Consider the following 20,601-nt stretch of genomic DNA (forward strand, 5'->3'; position numbering starts at 1 on the left):
CTCTCCACTCGTGCAAGCACAGAGGCTGCACTAGAGAAGTGTGGAGGACTCACTGACAGTTTATAGACACAAAAATCTCTCCTCCCTCCACCTTGTCTGTCCAGTCGACCTCTCCCCCTGGCTAGTGCTAAGACTCGGTAGGCGTGTGTTGACAATTAATTCTGAAATACCTCAAAAACCTTTCATGTAAACTTTATGTAATTTAAACTGAAAAAATAATACTGCTAATGATAACAATGATTATGAAACTATGATACTATGATAGTTAGTTTTGGAACTTGTGACTTGAAGCTTTATACTGTTAAATTCCTTTTATTTGTTTGCTCATTTTTCTCGTACGTTCTCTTTGTTTGTTTTTTGCTACGGCATGTACTTACTGTTTTCATAAAGGAAAAGACATTGTGAATGTTTCTGTGGAGGGTAACATGAGAAAAGAAGAGACAGAAGAGAAGGCTAGAATAGAGAGAGGGGCAAGAGCTACTCATTTCAGATGTTTAGTTCAAAGCTCTTTCATAGGCAGGTACATTTAAAGGAAAAAAAAGAAAAAAAAGAAATAATAAAAATATGATTTGGGCTGAATTTTAAACCAAAAAATGTTAAACCAAAGGAGGAATAACCTTTTACTCATTGTTAGCTTTCTTCTGCCTTTAAGTTGTCTTTTCTCTGAAAAAAAAAACAAAAAAAAAAAACAATTTCACAGTTACTTTTGAAGGTTCCTGGGTGTGTTCAAGTGCTCCTGATGTTCTTAGAATATTAAAGACCAGCACCTCCTATTGAAAAGAAGGTGCGCTTTTTTCTTTTGTGCATGGATATTGTATAACTGTATAGAAACCAACAGGAATGACCTGTGATTTTGTGGGGAGAGGAGGAGGAGGATGGAAAGACTTGGGAGTGGGTGGAGAAAGGGTGGGGGATATTTTGGTAATCAAAACAAAACAAAAAAAGGGTGGGAGGATTTGGGTTTAGGCGTTGGAAGGGTCCTTGTTTTTAGATTTTCCGTCACTGTTGGATTCACTGGTTGTGTGCATGTGTTGTTGCAACCCTTCCCCTTTCCCCATGTTTCTTTGATGTATATAAATCCAGACAGTAGGGGGCAGTGTGTGCTGGGGGAGGTCAAACTCCTCTCCTCCCAATCAATAGCATTCAATCTTCATTCCTCAGCTTGTGGTCCTCACTCGGGTCCTGAAATGTGTGTCTTGCTTTTCCAAAGACAGGCTGTTTACTTGGAGTTAATCAGAGGGACACACACAGGCCCGAGCGGCCTTGAATATACCTGTATGTCTGTCTACATGCTTTTCTTCAATCTGTGTATGTGTGTTCATTTGTACCTACGTGGAAGACAAAGTGTTTTCTTTTTTATGTTCCTTTAATATGGGTTGCAATATTTGTCATGCGAAAATTTGAAACCATTTCTTACTGACTGACCGACCAACCAACCACAGTACCATTTGGCAACTGATCATCCCACCAGAAATGTCGTCAGCATTTGCTGTCAAACAGCATATGTGTGTGTGTGTGTCGTTTCACTGTGGGATCGAATAGGTTGCCGGTGGGGCTGATGTAGACACCCCCAGTCGCACTGTGCTCTCCCTCTTCTGTTACCTGTTAATCAATCAGAACCAAGTGTCTTTGTGATGGTAGAAGACAATCAGTTTCAAAACAAGAAAAAAGGTAGAGAGAGGTGCAGGCCAGTGGGAAGGAGGAAGGGCAGGATGTTTGAACAAAATCAAGGGAAAAGAGGTTGTCTGAATTGTGACGAGCTGTAGTGCCCCACTGCCAAACGACTGCCCCGCCTCGCCCCCCCCGCCCCGCCCCATCCCGCCGCCTGTCACTCCCACGCATCCATCTTTCACTCCATCACAGCCAAATCTGACTGTAGAGTTCGAGCTCGGCGTGGTACACGACACTCCAAAATTAAAACTCATCCAACCTTTTCAATTCACTCCCTCCTCATCCCCCCGTCACTCTTCACCCTCCTGCCGATCGTAGTGCAATGCAGGAGTACCAAAGGAAAAGAGAGCTGTGGTGCAAAGACCATATTTCCCATCACCTGCCACATTTTCCTGCTAATCTAATGATGATGTAACCAGCCGCGAGGAATAAAAATGGCTCCGGTTGGTGGCTTTTGCACAGAGAACTATGCAAACACCTGACCCCCCCAATCTTAATCGTTGCTGCTGGGTCAGAGTGTACAACCCTCAACCCCCACACCTCCCCCTGACATTTAGACACTCATATTTTATCCTCCATGACCCTGTCCCCCATCTCCGAGCCCTGTCCCCCACCTCCCCATGAGCCTACGGCAGCAGAGCATCCCCAGTCACTCAGGTACAGTTGCGAGTGTCTGGGGAGAGAGGAGCACTACAGCCACCACGTTTCACTAGACTGATGTCGTACAGCTTTACATGAATGCCCCAAACTGCCACTGACATCAAAATGGAGTCCATGTTGACGTTTGCAAGCTGATCCTCCCCCGCTCATGGCTCCATTGTTTTACAATGTTTGAATGTCTTTGTCCCCAGAGCCAAGGAAGGGCCACAATCAATGCAAAGACTCTTACATTGTACTTAAGTTTACAAAGTCGTCCGGAGACGGTGGCTTATATTGCACTCGGACAGACGAACAGACACACAAACAGACACAGGCACATGCTGGAGAGGGTGAGTCTGCCTTTTGAGAGTGTTTGCAGAAACCAAAGATGAAATCAGAGGTATGACAATCTGGCTACCAAACCTAGAAGACAATGTTTAGCTCTCTGGGCTGCTCTACGGGTCCTGTGATTTACCGGCCATGTGGACATTCCACCTATTGCACTTAAACACACACATAACATACACACACTCTCTGACACCACACACACACACACACACGCACACGAAGAACACAAGAGGAGAAAGAAGAAATTCTGTCCTTACATGAATCAAGACACACACACACACACACACACACAGTGTGGGAGTGAGACACACACACACACACACACACACACACACACACACACACACACACACACACACACACACACACACACACACACACACACACACACACACACACACACACACACACACCGCCACCGACACGAGGGATACACCCACTTACGACATCTGGTCAGAAAACCTCTTTTCCCTCCTCCCACTGCAGAAGCCGGAGAGCCTGTGGAGGACTTTTAGTTTCACTCTAGCTGAGACTTTTGAGAAGGAAAAAAATCTGAGTAATAACTGTTACAGAAAAATAAAAACTTAAAGGATAATATGGGTAAAATTGCGTGTTTTGAAATAAATTAACAAATAAAACAATTGTAAAACAAAGCGGTGCTGTCAGTTTATTGTGTTTGGTTTGATCTTTAAAGGGAATCCCTCTGTGACCCCAGCAGATGGAAATTTGATTTTTACCACCACAGATTTATACAACAAAGAGTAGAGATGTTCATACAGAGGTAAACAGTCTATACAAAAGTAATAAACTAGATTTGTGGTACATAATCTATTTTGTACATTATAGTATTTACTGTAATTGGAAAATAGTAGCTGCATAAAGTGCTGGTTCCACTAACAACTACAAAAACAAGAAAAATTCTCAAAATATAATCTTTTAATTCACCATTTGGATTCGATGCTGCACATACGATCCATATCCCATTAAAACTAAGTTAAGTGCCATTCAGGGGGATATTATTGTCCGTTGTGTGAATTTGGCCTTGTAAGTCAGTGGGGTTGCAATTGGCAGTCACCTTCTCATCCACCGGTGCTGCTGTGCTGCGGATGCAGGTCCCAGAGGTGATAAGACGTCCAGGCCCGGCTCCCTGAGAGACGGCATAAGAGGACCGGCGGAGAGACGACCCTCTCGTAAACTTCGACCTCAGCACCACGGGATGATGGGACACACTGTGGACCTACATCACAGGCAGGTGAGAGTGTCATCAGTGACCGTTTACACATTGCAAATGTTTACACTTTAGGGAAATGCAGCCTCAGTAACTTGGCCGACAGCAAACAACCCAGAAAAACAACCTCACAAGGCGTGATTCACAAACTCGGTCATTTTACATCAAAATGTAAAAAAAAACAAAAACAAAAAAAAACATGAAATAAAAACCATATTCATATTGAGATATACACTACACAACCCCAGAATTATAACTGAGAAAAATACTGAAAATAATATGTAACAAGTGGTAACACCTGCATGAGGCTGCATTTTGTTTGGAGACTTCTAAGTTTTCAGTAGTTTGGAAAAAAAAATCTGTGACGGATCAATAACCTGCTGTGAGTTTAGCTGTCACAAATTTCAATGGATATCTTTGCTAACATCCACTGATACTCTACCTATTCCCCTTATTGTCTCAATTGACTTTTTCTTCTGTTTTTCCATTCAGTTGTCTCACCTTGTGTTTGGCTTGGATGGTGAGGATGACATTGAGGGCATGAGCGGTCACTGAGGGCAAAACGGCCGTCCAAGCTGTGAGCAGAGCTGTGAGCCACACAACCGGATCGATGAAGGCCTTATCAGACACGCCTGACGAAAAGCACACACACAGAGCAATCAAACCCATTCACAGACACAGTGGCAGATCCTTCATTTCAAAGAGACCACATTAAATGATCATTGAAATGGACATTTCATGCTGTGGTCTATGTTTTTATCTGTCCTTTGGATAACGTTTTTCTCTCTCTATTTGAAGCAAATCCAGCAGTTGGTGCAGTACTGGGATGTTAAAATGGCCTCAGACAGGAGGCCTGCGATCAGGAGAGGAGTGTACCAATAAAGATGTAGTCGTTGGGTGATCTCTGAAACAAGCGTGCGTTGTGTGTGATCCTGGTGAAGATGAAGAACAGCAGTACAGAGACACACACAGCTGCAATATTGAGCTTTGTCCAGTGTCTGGTCATCAGTGTGATCTGTCAGAAAAACAGCAACACTGTCAGCAAGGCACATGTGGACCAATCAGAAAGGTTGTGGGTAAAAACACATTTCCTTCATGTTAGCCATGTTCAATGTTTTTCTTTAATATTTTTGCAAACTTCTTTTAATATTAAATTAAGGAAAATGTAAAAATACAATTCATGACTTTTCTGTATTTGCATCTCACTCGAGCTTCAGCAGTCTCCAGCCAATTACAATGACCAACACACACACACACACACAACTCAGGTAAATATTAGATTAAGATTGAACAACTGAAACAACTGAGCAAACCAACAGCCTGTGTAATTAATGACTTTTCACGTTACCTATATATTGTTACCAGAGGCATTATGTATAGCTCCTACTATAATGTGGCCTCTCAAAATGAAGAGAACAGACACAGCCGTCACCCTCTGTCCCAAATTGGCCTTATGATTAGCAACGTCTGACAGATTCCTTCTATATTTACTCTTCAGGTTACCACACCATGTTGTGACAGTGTATGAGAGAATGCTATTGTTGTTAACCATCTAATACCTCATAAACACAGACGAACCATCTTGACATCAATCACAGACACAGAGCAACTAATCACACACAATTCAATCATTCAAGTTGTCATGATGATCAGACTTATTTTGGTTAATCCAGCTACCGTTTAAAAGAGTACCGGTACTGTATATAATTTCTAGGCAGCTTGTTGTTGTTGTGTTTAGCTTTTTTGCTTTTCATTTTGTCTCAAGTGCGATGCGTCAATTACATATTACATGATGTACCGTAATAAACTATCATTTAATAATGAAATGACATTTAGTCATATAGTTAACATCATTACTACATTTAAACTTTTGATGGTGTGGTTTTTCTTTGAATGAAAAAATGTGATCCTGACCTCAATTGTGGCAACAAACATGGCCGCCATGGAAACAGTGACTGCCATGGTCTGGAGGTCAAAAGCTGTGTTGTAGAAAGCCCCAAGTGGGATGAAGAAGAGAACAAACGATGTGTAGACAGCGTACAGGAGTGACAAGGCAAGTATCAGAGGACTGGAGAGCTCCTGTCTCTGTCCACACTTGTACAGCTCAGGCCACTTCGGGCTGCTTTCCGCACTCACATCCTACAACACAAAGAGGCAGCCTCAAGTATTTGATGAGACATAGTATACTGTATATACACACAGTGCGGAAAATAAGTATTGAATGCGTCAACATTATTCTCAGAAAATATATTTCTAATAGAGCTATTGACATTTTCACCAGATGTCGGCAACAACCCAAATAATGCACATATACAAAGAAATCCAAACATTTATGTCCATAAATTAAGTTATGTGTAACAAAGTGAAATGACACAGGGAATAAGAATTGAACACAAGAAGAAAGGGAGGTGAAAAAAGGTATGGAAAGCCAAGAAAGCAGCTGGAGTCTGTCAGTATTTAGAAAGTAAATCCTGTCCCCAGTCAGTGCAAAGTAATATCAACTGGTTTAGTCCAAATTGACGCTTATGAAAAGGTTTCTCATCACCAAGGTGTCACACAAGAGGCGTCTCATGATGGGTAAAAGCAAAGAGCTGTCTAAAGACCTTGGTTACAGACGTGTCTCAATGCACCGTTTTATCCACCAGAACTGAAAAGAACATCATTTCACCATAAACTGGCCATGACCAGGTGCTCTTCACAAGATTTCTGGCAGAGTCAAAAGAAAACTAAGAAGAGTTGTCCAAGAGCCAAGGATCACTGACAGGGAGCTTCAGACAGACCTGGAATCAGCAGATACAGTTGTAAAAAAAAAAAAAAAAAAAAACGACGAGTAATGCACTCATCCGACATGGCATCTATGCATGCTCATGCAAGTCTATTGATGCATTCAATACTTATTTTCCCAGCTGTATGCATGTATGTATATATCTATACATATATATGATTTATCAGTTAATAAAAATCTTTTTTTTAATCTTCTTTGTCTCACCTGTTCAAAGAAGGCCAAACAGAGAACAGGGCTCGCTGTGTAGAAGACTGTGTAGAAAGCGATGAACCATGTCTCATACATAGACTGCAAGTGAGAAGCAGACAATGAAGATATTTTCTCTGTGTTCATCTTCCTTTCTTTATATGATTGATAAACATATAGCTAACCTGAGCACTGAAGCCATTGAAGAAACCAAACCATATGTGCACAAGAGCAAAGCCACAGGTCTTAAACAGGAAGTAGCGCAGGAACAGGGAAATGCGCCTGTATGACCAGCGCCCATGAATCAGTAGCAGCCTCTGCAGAAACCTGAACTGGGACAATGCAAAGTCTGCGTTCTGCACTGCTTGTCCTCCCTCCACCCCTGCCAGTCCTACACCGACATGAGCCGCTGGTGGACAATGGTAAGGAAAGAAAACATCAACACAGACAGCAGTGATCGGCAGTTTGTCTGCAGTTTAGAGTGACGACCAAATATTTTATCTTTCTTTTCTCTTGTTTCCATGTCGTTTGACTTACTCTTGATCATGTTTACATCATTGGCACCATCCCCGATGGACATGGTGATAGAACTGGTGTGTTTCCTGACCAATGAGACGATGTCAGCCTTCTGTCCAGGTGTTACACGGCAGCACAGCACTGACTGACACTGTTTAGCCAGGTGCATGAATGCAGTCCCCCATTCTGGTCTCTGGTCAAACTCTGCCTGGGGTATGACATCATCATCAAGCAGCTCAGTTTGTGATATATTTGTATTAAATCATTTTTAATACCTTTAAAGGGAATTTAGAGGAGTTGCCATTATTGTTTTGGGTATTGTTTGTCTCTTTTTAAGATGGAAGTTTACCGCTCAAAAGATTTTCTTCATTTGGCCTGTGTGGTAGTGATTGTATCAGATTTGACTGTCAATCATATCTACTCTACATATTACATTAGACTTTGATTCAAAGGTTACTTAGCTATGTTATGTCACTTTTTCCACCAGAGCCACCACTTAAAACCAGAATGTGAAAACACAAAATCTGTTCATAAATAGGAAGGCGTCATCATGCCCTTCAATGCTGGTGTATGTTTATTAAAAAAAAAAAAAAAAAAAAATTGATGATGCCTAAAATCATATGCTTAAAACAGAAGTAAGCGATCTGGTCATTTTGGCTAACTTCTTGTCAGCAGATGGAGTTAGCAGTCCCCGTCCTCGTCCCTACGTCACCACATTCACGCGCATCCCTTGGCTGCACACACAGAGAGGACCGCCCCTTTACGCCGTTCTCTCTCCTCATTGGATAAAGGTTGTAGGATACAAGGAAAGTTTTCTCCTCGGCTTACAGCAGAGCAGAGTGACTGACAGACCCGTGTTTCAGACCAAACACTCTATATAAGTGATTGCTGTCGGAAGATATAACTATTTAAGACTTATATTAACACAAACATTCCGCTTACTTCTACTTTAAATGACCTCTCAAGTGTCTGATAGAAATGACACAGCTTTTTTTGAGTCATTTGCAAACTACGTGACAGCAGGTATTTGGCCATGTAAAAACTTAATGAGCAATCAATTCACTGTAGAGTCCAGAGTTTACCAGCTCAGGTCCAGTGAGGACCACAGCAGTCTTTGCTCTTGCCGTCTCCATGTCTACAGCCCACAGCTCTGTCTGTCTGGCCTTGAAGAAACTGACCACTGGGTCTGGGGCCTGGAGTATCTCTCTGCCGGGGCAAACACACAAAGATCAATGAGATGGTGTGTGTGTGTGCATGTGTGTGTATTTTTATCATTGCTAACCTCAGCTCCTGCCATTCCAGTAATCTGGTATCAGGATCCAGCAGTTTGCAAGAATAGCCGATATTCACTGCAGTCTCTAGAAGCGCAAAGGAGAACGGAGCAGGGTGGAGAAGACAAACAGCTCTGTGAGATTTTGTTTTCATGTAGCTTTATCTCAGCTTTCAAAATCTTGTCACCCATCCCCCCTTCCTGCTGCAGTATGCCACAATACCTTTTTTGTCCCCAGTCAATACCCATACTTTAATCCCAGCCTGTTGAAGAAGAGCAATAGTCTCAGGTACACCTTCCTGAAGCCGGTCCTCAATAGCCGTCACCCCCAGAAGCTACAGAGCATGATAGTTAGCATTTGTTTTTACCTTCCAAACAGGATATTGGCAGTAACATAATAGGAAGGAATACAACAAGATAATGATAAAATGATAGTCAACATGACACAACACAGTATTTACCAACAATTCAGGGATTCACTTTTCTTCTAGAGTAACTGCTTGCTCAACGTGTATAAAACTTAATTCAGGGAAACACATCGTGCAAAAATCCTTAAGCACAAGCTTGATTTAAAAAGGATTGTATGTGCTGGTGTTCAAGTCAATGATCTGCCACAGAAGTCCAAATGCAGGATTGACAATAAACACATAAAATCACGCTGAGGAGAAGCCCACCTGCAGATCTCTCTCCATCTGGTCATACAGCTTTTCTAGCAGTGCATCACGGTCACAGGTCGCCATGGCAGCAGACTGGGCCAGAGTTTTACTCCATTGCTCCCATGATGCCTCAGGGACGGATCGAACCGCAACACACAAAGTCCTCAGACAGGCCTGAGCAAACAGCTGCCAGAAGATAAGTTAACACGTTATTTGTCAGGTTGCACATTATTTACCGAGGGATCTTTCAGGCAGAAGTGAAGGGTCAGCAGAGAAAATATGAGACAAACATTTAAGTCCTGCATGCAAGCCCCAAGAAGTCTCATTAGGACTAAACCTGAGATAACTGGCCTGGATCTGTCTTTTTCAGTTTTTTTCTCATAACTCACACTCTCAAATTGAGGACATAGTTGACAACTGTTGTAGAACCACTGTAAACAACTGATACACAACAGTTGTGTCCTACAGTATTTGCAATTTGCCTAGTGTCAGCAGATTTCAGCCCCTTATCTGTTCGCTCCTATTCGGGCTTACATACTTTATATACGGCATTTTAATACAGGGAAATTGGCATCGAGCTTTCAAGTTTTTCACTTCCATTTTGTTGTCAGACAACAGAAGGAGTTTTAAATACTGACTGATGTTTTCGTTTGCTCCGTCCGCTCTGGTGGACGGACCAATCAGCGAACAGATGGGGAACTGAAGGCGAAGCCGTTGAACTCAAGCGCTCAAGCTAACCTATGAGCTTAACCGGTGTATAGCACACGTGACCACCAAGCAGCAGCGATTAGTTGAAGCAAACGTAAGCAACCGCCTCCCGGAAGCAAACGAATCCCTATGGCTCGTGTTCAGACGCTATATGAAATGTAATGAAATAAGCGGCTGATGCATCAGGCTAGGTCTCTGTAGCTATTTTAGTAGGTTTCTGCCAATCTACTGTTTTATTAAAAGTTAAATTTCCAGTTCAAATTCCACAAAAGAACAAACCCTTTACTTTTAAACAAGGCTTTTATTACTGTGCTTGCAGTAAGTGTTTTTTATCATTTGCACTTGCTAGTGTTTCTGTTGTATACATGCTGTTCAGATCTGCTTGTTTCTTCACCAGTTACCCGTGCAACAAGAGGTGAAGCCCCCTGCAATTTATTGTAGACTGGCTGAAATGGAAACCAAAATATCCTGACATACAATATATTAATACATAATATATGACATAGAAATTGTCTGCTTAGTTGGTGTACTTTGCAGCACATACTACTAGTTCAATAGAAACTTTACTTCACCTCAAGGGCTCCTTCTGTCCTTTCCTGATATGCACAGTCCCTCTGCAGTCTCTCCAAGATCACTATGTCCGCCCCTTTACAATACAGCTTTAACCCACCCTCTGGCTCCCGAACTGGAAGACAACACAAAACCAATATGAATAAATTTATATAGTAAAAGACAGTGATAGAGGAGAACTTATATTTGTATTTATAGCAGAGACTGGAAGGCTGAAGTTGTTGTGTCACTCTCACCCAGTACAGACATACGTCTCCTCCTGCTGGTAAAGTCCAGCAGTGCGAGCAACTGATATTGTCGTGTAACACCAAGTTCAGAGACAATGACAAAGTCTCTTGTCCTGGAAAGAAAGACCCAGCCCAGCTCCCTGGCTGCACCAACGAGAGTCTCCTCATCTGGGGATGCAGCCTGGTAAACTGGCGCCTCTGGAGGAATGCAGTCGGCACACAAGGTGCAAGTAAACATGGTGTAATCCAAACATGATGGATGTATGTATCGGAAATGATCATTAGGTGCATAAATATAATGCAAAACTAAACCATGTACACCCATCAACTTAGCACTAGTGTATATCCATATACAACTTCTGTACATGAATAAGAATATGTTAAGTAATATGGGCAAAAACTTTTTTTTCCTAACTTCATGTGATTGTTTTTGTTTTTGTCCATTTTTATCATGTGTTCACGTTCTATTTCATCATGTTTTGTTGTTGTTGTGTGGACTTGAGGGATCCTAACAAAGAATAAAGTAAACTTACAGATGTTTAAAGCTCAGTGACAAAAAAATAACTAACAAAATACATCTTCCATTCAAATTGTGTTAACAACAGAGAAGTTACACGGGGGAAATTACAGTGAATAATCTATTAATTATGGCGCCCCCATCAGGCCAGTCTATGTAATACAAAAACATAACAAAAAAAACAAACAGAATCACATATCACAATATCATCAAATATCAGACCAGTACGGGCAGCTATTGACTAAGACCTGACATTTTTATCAGGTGGCAGATAACAGCTCACTTAATGTAGTTTGAATCTAAAACACACACAAACACAAACAGAAGCTCACCTTTCTTCCACTCTGCCATGACAGTGTGACACAAAGACAGAGCTGTGAGGAACTGCCTGGTAAGTGGACACTGCTGTCCTCTGAGTTTCTCCACCAGGCTGGGAGCCGACATGAACAGACCACCGCAGGAGAATGTATTCCAGCTCAAGTCCATGGGCTGTGGGAAAAAGGTGAGTGAAACTGAGTAACAGCAAAAAAAGAAGATAAGAAAAAAAGAAGATAAGAAAAAGAGAAAACAGACATAAAGAGATGAAGAAGATAAGATAAAATCTTAGAATTAGTAATACTATGTTACCTCTACATCCTCTGCCCTGACTGATGCCTCACCTGTGAAAACAGAAAAAATAAAAATCAGATGTGAAAAGTATGAAAGAAAGAAAGAAAGAAAGAAAGAAAGAAAGAAAGAAAGAAAGAAAGAAAGAAAGGGGTGTGAAGCAGGAAATGGCTCAGACGTACGACATATGGTTGATGTGACTCTGACAAGGTTTCAATTACAGTTAGTCTTCTGTGGGCAGAGCGGGTGTTAAATATTTAGTAGATGGACTCGTGGCTGTTGGAAATGAGCATGTTAAGTGTCTCCTGTTGTCCCTCTCTTGAGGAATGAATGAGTTGATGAGATGTTGCCTCCCCTGAGTGATCTTTGTTCCACTGTAAGCGGCTGAGCAAAGTTTGCTCACCGCTCATTAAGAACCCATGACTCATAAAATGTCAAAAAATAATGTGGTGATTAGTCAGAACACCGTAGGCGGCTGTGCACAGTGTCCTGACTGTGGAGCACGGGGCCAGATAGAGTATTTGTTTCGGTCTTGGCTATGGTTTGGATTTTTCTTCCAAGCAGGACAATTAAAATATCAGATTTACAGAAAATTTACTTTGTATTATAGACAGTTTCAGTTTTTTAATGTAAAGTGGCTATTTATTGTTACCATAGATCTCTCCAGCAATGCAGCACTGTCGGAAGAGCAAACGGTTCTGAGTTAGTGTCCCAGTTTTGTCACTCAGGAGGTATCCCACTTGGCCGAGCTCCTCAGTCAATGAGGTATTCCTGGCTTGGGCTGGTTTGTCTGCTTGCTGCCAATACATCTCTATATCCCAGCCAATAAATCGGCTGTGGACCGTGTGGATCACCTCAAACCTGTGGACGTCACACCAGCAGGAAGTCATTATACACACAAACACAAGTGGGCTGATAACATGTATATTACAGAGTATAACACTGCAGAGGCAACTAACGTGATGTAGAGGGCTATGGGCATGGCCGGGCTAAGCAGGATGATGTAGCTCCAGAAGATGAGGAAGCCGGTGTAGGCTGGATTGCCATCAACCACCAGAGCAGACAGAACCCCCGTCTGGCTCATGACCTGGCTGGAAAACACGCCGCAGCCGATGGCAAGGAGCAGAGCCGTCAGCAGCACGGCCACAACTATCTAGAGATCCAGAATATGGACAAAACACAGTTTATAGTTGCTCCGCTCTATGCCTCATGGTTTTCATCCCCCTGCCCTTTATTAACTCACCCCGATCACCACTCTGTTCAAAACTTTTTCCGTTTGCGTCGTCTTCACTCTCAGTTTCCCGCAGTTCCTCAGGATCTTCGTGTCCGCGCCTGGTACACAACAAACTGCTATTAGACGGTGGCCTGGCCGAGCAAGGAGGCCGTTCTGCAGCCAGGGGGTGAGAGTTCGAGCCCTCATGTCAGCGAGCATCTGCTGATGTGCCCTTGAGCAAGATGCTGTAGCCCTACCAGCTCCGGGGGTGTCTGACCCCGCTGCTGAGAGGTCGTGGGGGGGACGAGCGAGTTTCCCTTGCAGGGATCAATAAAGTATCACACTATGTTTTCCAGTGGTGTTGTCTCAATCTGAGATAGACTGCTGAACTGACTGATGGACTGTGTGAAAATGACAAAACTGAGAACGTGTGACATATCTCCAAACTGTCCAAGAACAGGAAACTGATTCCAACTCAGTCCTACAATGACAATAATATGTCAAGCTCACTCATATTTATTTGAAAGTAGGCTATGATAAGCGTGTGTGAGAAGGGTTAAGAGTTATAATCAGGCTAAACTGGGGTCAGACCAATAGACAGTCTCTGATGAATGGCATAAAACCCATCTCTGAAAGAATTTGATCTATTGATCTGCTTCACCAGAACTGAAAGGGTCATAACAGTGAGATCCATGACACCTCTGCCAGGTTCAGTAATATCCGATCAATGATCACTTAAAAGACAGAAGGAGCCTGTAATCTGCCAGACAGTAACCGACCCACTCCTGCTAGAGTTAAGTACTATCCATAATTAGCAGTATAATGTATTCCACATAATAAAATGTGTCATTAGAGGAGGCCACAGTAGAGGGTGAAATGAGGGTAGGGGCCTAGAAACAAAACATTTTGTGATAATTAGGCATCGTCTACGGTGGTTCCGAGAGCTTAACGCATGCAAACAAAACCACTCATAACAAAACACATGCAAAAACAAAACGTGCTGCAAAAATAAACTATCGAGCTGCAAATTCGGGTTTGTATCCATCCCATAGCCTTTTTTTTTTTTTAAAGTATATTTTTTGGCTTTTCATGCCTTTATTCGATAGGACAGTTGAGAGTGTGACAGGAAATGGGAGGCAGAGACGGGGGGAATGACACGCAGGACAGGGCCGTCCGACGCGGGACTCGAACCGGGGCCGCCTGCAGCGAGGACTATAGCCTCAACACATGGGGCGGGTGCTCTACCAACTGAGCTAAACACCGCCCCTCCCATAGCCTTTTGAGATTTTTTTAGTCTTCAACTCAACAAGACAGATTGAGGGTGTCTACCACTTTTATAAACAAAACCTGTGGCATCCTATCCCTCCATCATTTCTCCGGCACAGAGAAATCTACATTGACATCACGTTTGAAACTCAGTGCTCGTTCTACATGTACCAGTGAATATAGTGAGGCCATAAGCAAACTCTGTGTTGCGTAGGACAGTTCCTCTTAGGAGCATGTGTTCATTGTCCAACAGATGACTCTCTCCTTTCCAGTGCAGCTGGCCTCTGAAAGTGTACAGCCGATTGTTGGGTTCCTCACAGAGCACAACGCCTGTAAAATGAGAGGTGACATCTTCTTTTACTTTGTGTAAATGAGCACATTTTGGAGTCTGCATTCTTGAAAGAAATCACTACCATCAAATGCAGCGAGGGCCTCCTCTGAGGGGTGAGAGGTCAGTTCTGTATGTGTAACACTGAGCGCCTGCCGGTACTTGAGGTTGGTTTCTCTGTGAGCAGAAAAGACACAACCGAAGTGCTGACGCATAAAACAGACATAGTTATTAAGAAGTAAAGTCAGTGTGCAAGTAAATGATCACCAAACTTCTGTATTCTTAATTTCATGGTTAAAGAGCAAAATAAGGACATTTGTTTAGTAATCTGAATAAACAATTAGAGCTTTTATGTCAAAAGCAACTCATAACTACTACTATTATTATTATTATTATTATTATTATTATTATTATTATTATTATGTTCTCTTGTATGGAGAATAACATGACATAAAATATAATGATGTAAAGAGTGTGATCATGATCTCCAGAACAAATGAGGATAAACATATGATTTTCCCTGACTTTAAGCTGTCAGGTCAAGTTTTAAAAACCTGTAGTCAGGTGAGATATCTTGGTCATGTGATCACAGACACTGATGACGAGGACATTCTGCGTCAGTCTCGCATGTTATATGTGCAAGCAAATGTGCTAAGACAGAAATTTGGCTGTTGCTCTGATGATGTGAAGCTGACTCTGTTTAAAGCTTATTGCACACCGCTGTACACTGCACATCTGTGGTCAAATTACAAAAAAACAAGCTTTCGGAGATTACAAGTGGCATATAATGACTCTTCAAGAATTTTGTTAAAACGGCCCAGATGGACCAGCACCACTGAAATGTTTGTGACTGCTCGAGTCAACACTCTCCAGTCTGTCTTAACAAATATCATGTATAAGTTAATTTGTCGTCTTAACAACTCAGAAAATCAGATTGTGATGGAACTGACAAACGTTGCATTTAGTGCCACACGTTACACGTCACTGCTCTGGAAACACTGGTATAAGTGTCTTTTAATAAGGGGCTGCTAGACTACCCCGTATGTCCTTGTTGTTGTCATTGTGGTTGTTGTTGTTGTCTTGCTGTTGCTACTGTTGATGTTGCTGTCATTGTTGTTGGTATTGTCGCTGTTTGTATTGTTCTTTTCCTGTCCTTTCTTGTGTTTTTAACTGGACCCAGAGTCTGTATTAATAAATTATCTATCTATCTTATCTATGTATAATCCTCATGAAGCTAATATATACAATCATGTATTGTGTTCACAACATATCAGATGATGATTGAAGAATAAAGCATTGGGATATGCGAACATTAAGTTTACTGTGATTCTTACCCATCGATGTCAGCTGTCTCCACATAACACAAACTGTGAGGCTCAGAACTGCACAGAAGGAGAAGGTCTGCCTGCGAGGAATGAAGACAGACAGGTGGCTGAGTGTAAAGTTACTCTGAATACAAGCAGAGCTACAGAGCATTTATTTAAACAAAATTCAACTGCTACATGCCAAAATGTTCAACTCAATACATGTGCTAATTTATTACATGTGCAATCATACATCTTGCAGTACAATGATTGTTTAGACATGTTGCTTTCTTCAAAACAACTTTTAATTGTTCGTGTGTTGTTGTTTTTTTATCTCACAGGGATGACTTGGTCTTTGTGGACACGCAGTATGTCTCCCACACGCAGGTCCTTCCACTGTGCCCTGCTGAAACTGAGACAGAGCAGATGAGCAGTAAGCATATTTAATAAGTAAGAGTATTTATTCTAGTGCTCTAGCAAGCATTTCCACAAATTATTAATTAGTCAATGAACTAACACTACACACAAAATGCCTACAGTGCATGTTAATAAAGTTCTGAATTACAGGGAGAAAAACAAACAGGCCTGTGTTTTAAATAATGATCAGTTAAGAAGCATATTTTTGATCATGAAGTAAACTCTCTGAGTTTACATATAAATATTCCAGTAGTTTTTACTTTAAAAACATGTCTGCAGGGCCCTTCAACTAAAAATATATCTGTAAATGCTAAAAAACAATGCACAATAATTTTTTTCTTGCCATTTTCTATTAGTTTACAGGACAAAGCACAACATCAGAAATAAACATTCTCAGAAACATGATGAATCTAAGCACATTAGACTGTCATCAAGAGTGGTAGTTGTTCCAAAAAGGTGCGGAAGATACTCGGTCTTCGCCCTGCTCTAATGCACGAGGGGGCCATCGAAGGATTCACTCATTCACACTTCATTAGAGCTTCATTAGAGGGCTGTTTCAAACGGGATCTGCACTGAGTCTTGAGAGAATAACCCACTGTCTTTGTCCTCACCTCTGGGAAATGAGTACGTCACAGGGTCGGGAGTTAATCCCAGAGTCACTGCGTCTCCTTGCCTGGGCCAGAGATTGAGAGAGAGGGTGGGGGGGTGAGAAAGACGGACCGTAAAAGAGAATGAGAGGAGAGAGAGAGAGACAGATTGAGAAGCATGACAAGGATGGAGAAAAAGAGTGATGGACAGGGAGCATGTGAGAGTGAGTGAGGGTGGCCATGAAAGGTTGAACAGGAGAGAGGAGAAAGGAGAAACGCCATTACCGGGGCTCTACAGTGACACCAGCTGGGAGATTTACACCCTCCACTAAATGATTAGTCAATAGAGAGGGGTCAAGCAAGCGTTTCACCCAGAGCTGTTAACGACCGTAACTCAGTGATGCACTTAACCAGAGAATTCTCCATGCAAAACACCACGCCTGCATTTAAAAGGAAAAGCTTTAATGATAGGAGAGAAAATTAATGCTACTGGGATGACTGGTTCTGTCAATGAGGAGAGGACAAGGAGTCAATGAGGACAACGAAGGAGAGAAAGGAGTGCATACATTCCTAGGTGCCAGGTGCATAAATGCATGCATGAGGCCAGTCCATATATTTGTGTTTTAGATCATTTTGTGCGTGAGCGTGTGCATTCATCGCTAAGGGATACCTTCCTTCCTCCTGACAAAAGGGAGCATAAAAGGAGTGAGTGTTGGTCTCACCATGTCGGTGATGAGGTCTTTGATCCCTCTGACAGAGAGCACCATGAGCAGCGGGATTATAGTGATGTACCAGGGAATGGATGAGATGGCAGGGACACACTGGAAACATCATGCAAATATGGATACACAAAGAAAGAAAAGGAAATTTGATCACACGTGTGGACGCTGAACGCACAAAGTGCTTCTACAAGTAATAAAAACTATGACAAACAAACGTAAAAGATGAAAGTTAGACATAAAGTTAGATTAATTAAGTCTAAGACAGATGTGGCATTACTTTTTTAAACTTAATTAAAAAAAAAAAGTAAAGTCAGCCCAAATGAACTCATATGACTCTTAGCAGAGGGATTCATGATCAGGGTTAAATGCCAAATCCATCCATTGGAACAAATTTTATTTGCCTCTGGGGTGGCAACTGTGGCACCATAGGTTAGTTGAAGAGGTGGATAAGCAACTTTTACTTCTCTTTGGATATTTACTGCATTATTGTTATCTTAACAGATAACTTCACAAATACCTTGCATTTATTGATTAATTTTATAATCAAATTTAACCTGCTCGTTACGTCCACTTGGTTTAAGGTCTGCTAAGGCTATCTTAGCTTTAAAATCAGGGCCTAAAATATATTTATATTTGTAGACACCCTACACTACACTTATTTGTACACATTATACTGCTCTATCCTGTTCCCTCAATACTTATTCCACCTTTTTGTGTAGTTATTGTTCCCCTATGTAATTGTTTTATGCTGTTTATGCTGATGTGGTCTCATTGATTGTTTATGTTGTCCCTTACAGAGCAGAATCATAGTCACAAGTTGGATCACATCAGAATATAGGGCAACGTTACATCAGTGTTTACAGTCTGTCAGAAAGTCATATTTCCACTTTCAGACACGATAGTGCAGTACTTTGTTTTGTTCTCCTGGTTGTTCATTCTTCTGATGCTTATTTGAATAATGTTAACATTAGACAACAAAAACATGAAAAGACAGAGTGAGTTTTCCTCTGACCTGCAACACCATCATGAGAAGGAAGTAGAGATTGGCGACTCGCTGGAACTGTTCAAACAGCGTCAGGGGCAAAAAAGTCAGGGGGGAGTACTTGTGACTACGCACCTTATTGTCCTGACAACCAAAAAGAAGAGCAACACAGAGTGAGAGAGAGGCACGAGGGAAGCATCGTGTACGTTTCAACACATTTCTGAACACATCAGCATACAAATAGGTGTTAAGGTACCATGTGGAAGAAAGGAAGCTGACACAGAACGGACTCACCGCATATTGCCCCCAGCGGAAGCACAAAAAGGATTTCTTCTGTTTGTGGTAGTGGCGGTTGTTTGCCCTCACCTCCCATGAGAGGCCTGTCAGACACATGTTAGCCAGAGTCTTAGTCCAGCTCCATTTGCGCAAAGTGATTTAAGGTATCGTTTTCATCAGCAGGCAACAGATGAATACAGTATGTGTGTGCGCGTGCACTTGTGTGAGTGGGTGTTATTAATATGCGTATGCAGTGTACTGCTGTTAACCGCATCTCAAAAGGATTCTTATAGCTGTCCCATACAAATCTAGTAGAAGGCTGATTCTAATAGCATCTCCTAAAGACACATGATACACTGTAGGAGAAACTCACAGTCTGGGCATGCAGGGTGTAAGACATGAAACTGAAATTTTGTGTTAATGGATATAGATAATATTTCATTTAAAATCACTCACTCCCCTCTGGACACATCTAAGTTAGATAGATAAGATAAAGTTCCAGTGGTGAGTAGGTGAAGAAAAATGGAAATTAAAGGATGGAGATCAAACGTGACATACCAGTTTCAACACTTTCCGTGGCCATGATGATGGGTGGACTCAGACGTTTGTAGACTTCTGTTAAGCTGCATGAGGGAGACAAGTGAGTGAGAGAGCTGCTTCTGTCTGCTTCTGATATACATTTATCAGTCTTGTAACTCATTACACCGTGTTACCATGCTTACGTACAACATAGGTTATAAAAGGTTATAAATCAACAGGTGAAGCTGCACAAATTTTACCCGTTGTCTATAAATCACTTGATAACACAAACAAAAATACAAAAGGTGAATTTGAGGCAACACTTGGTTTGTTTTCTATATGATGAAATACCGAGAAATGGATCAGCTCCTCTGGATGAAACTCTGCTGGAAGCTGCATGAGCAATCCTGGTGAGAGAGAACTGAGACTGTTCAGATCCAACCATCTGTATCAAAGCTGCCAGAATTCAAACACAAAGTCATAGCAAATTAATCTGCACCAGAACAGTCACATTACATTTAACTTGTTGTTAAACTAACCTGTGGTTAATTATTGCCCAGACCACATCTGTCAACAATTTAAAAAAAAAGAGGCAAGTTGAAAATAATCATGGCAGCACAGAAATAAGCAACAAAAAGAGTCATGCATTTACCTGCACTGTTTCCCAGTACTGTACAGCTCTTGCAACCAGGTGACATAGCTGAGCCATCAATCCTGAAGCTCCACTGACCACAGCTAGAGATTAACATGGTTGTTTTCATAACCACTCATTCACTGCTTTTCATAACACACACCTGTTTCGTCCACCTCCTTTGTTTCTCTTTTTCCTGAACATGCCCCGGCCCCGCCTTCCTCTTTCTCCCAGGTGAAGGCTCCAGTATCAGAGACTGTATTCCCCATGCACCTTACCTAAGGGAGAGAAAGGGGAGTGGAGGAGGGGCACCTAAACCAGCATATCAAATCGCTGCTTTGTTTATCTCATTTTCAAAGTTATTAACTGTAAAAACATAAGAAGTCTTTAGTACCTGGGAGTAAACGACCAAAAACCAAACCTTAAAAG

General features: G+C 41.8%; 1 protein-coding gene across 4 annotated transcripts; it reads right to left on the reverse strand.

Annotated features, from left to right (window-relative positions):
• Nucleotides 1–3,302: 3,302 nt before the first annotated feature.
• atp8b3 (ATPase phospholipid transporting 8B3) lies at nt 3,303–20,372 on the reverse strand. 4 transcript variants are annotated; one of them, XM_085774063.1, is made up of 30 exons: nt 20,194–20,372; nt 20,081–20,108; nt 19,893–19,997; nt 19,581–19,645; nt 19,041–19,126; nt 18,777–18,890; nt 17,765–17,863; nt 17,067–17,128; nt 16,378–16,450; nt 16,069–16,139; nt 14,820–14,911; nt 14,578–14,736; nt 13,171–13,259; nt 12,887–13,080; nt 12,580–12,788; nt 11,949–11,980; nt 11,654–11,810; nt 10,814–11,002; nt 10,580–10,692; nt 9,318–9,485; nt 8,867–8,978; nt 8,656–8,731; nt 8,456–8,579; nt 7,395–7,581; nt 7,043–7,266; nt 6,876–6,959; nt 5,801–6,025; nt 4,763–4,901; nt 4,388–4,518; nt 3,303–3,895 (listed from the first exon to the last, which is right to left on the reverse strand). In XM_085774063.1, the coding sequence occupies exons 4-30, from the start codon at nt 19,603–19,605 to the stop codon at nt 3,653–3,655; spliced, it is 3,477 nt and encodes a 1,158-aa protein (XP_085630189.1). In that variant the 5' UTR covers nt 19,606–19,645; nt 19,893–19,997; nt 20,081–20,108; nt 20,194–20,372; the 3' UTR covers nt 3,303–3,652. The 4 variants fall into 4 exon arrangements, with proteins under 4 accessions (XP_085630189.1, XP_085630190.1, XP_085630191.1 ...); XM_085774064.1 differs by having other exon boundaries at nt 19,893–19,948; nt 20,194–20,361; XM_085774065.1 differs by lacking the exons at nt 19,893–19,997; nt 20,081–20,108 and having other exon boundaries at nt 20,194–20,243.
• Between the last annotated feature and the right edge of the window lie 229 nt (nt 20,373–20,601).

This window comes from Trachurus japonicus, chromosome 4 (genome assembly GCF_045865225.1).
Source record: "Trachurus japonicus isolate A0001 chromosome 4, Traja_1.0".
NCBI lineage: Eukaryota > Metazoa > Chordata > Actinopteri > Carangiformes > Carangidae > Trachurus > Trachurus japonicus.

What these genes read in the sequence shown, in the direction of transcription:
- atp8b3 (XM_085774062.1), bottom strand. Translation starts at nt 19,722, where the DNA reads ATGAGTTACAAGACTGATAAATGTATATCAGAAGCAGACAGAAGCAGC. An exon ending in GAGACGTATGTCTGTACTGG is followed by an intron (nt 10,693 to 10,813) that starts GTGAGAGTGACA and finishes GTTGTCTTCCAG; the next exon opens with TTCGGGAGCCAGAGGGTGGG. An exon ending in CAACGACTACATCTTTATTG is followed by an intron (nt 4,519 to 4,762) that starts GTACACTCCTCT and finishes GCTTTTCGTCAG; the next exon opens with GCGTGTCTGATAAGGCCTTC.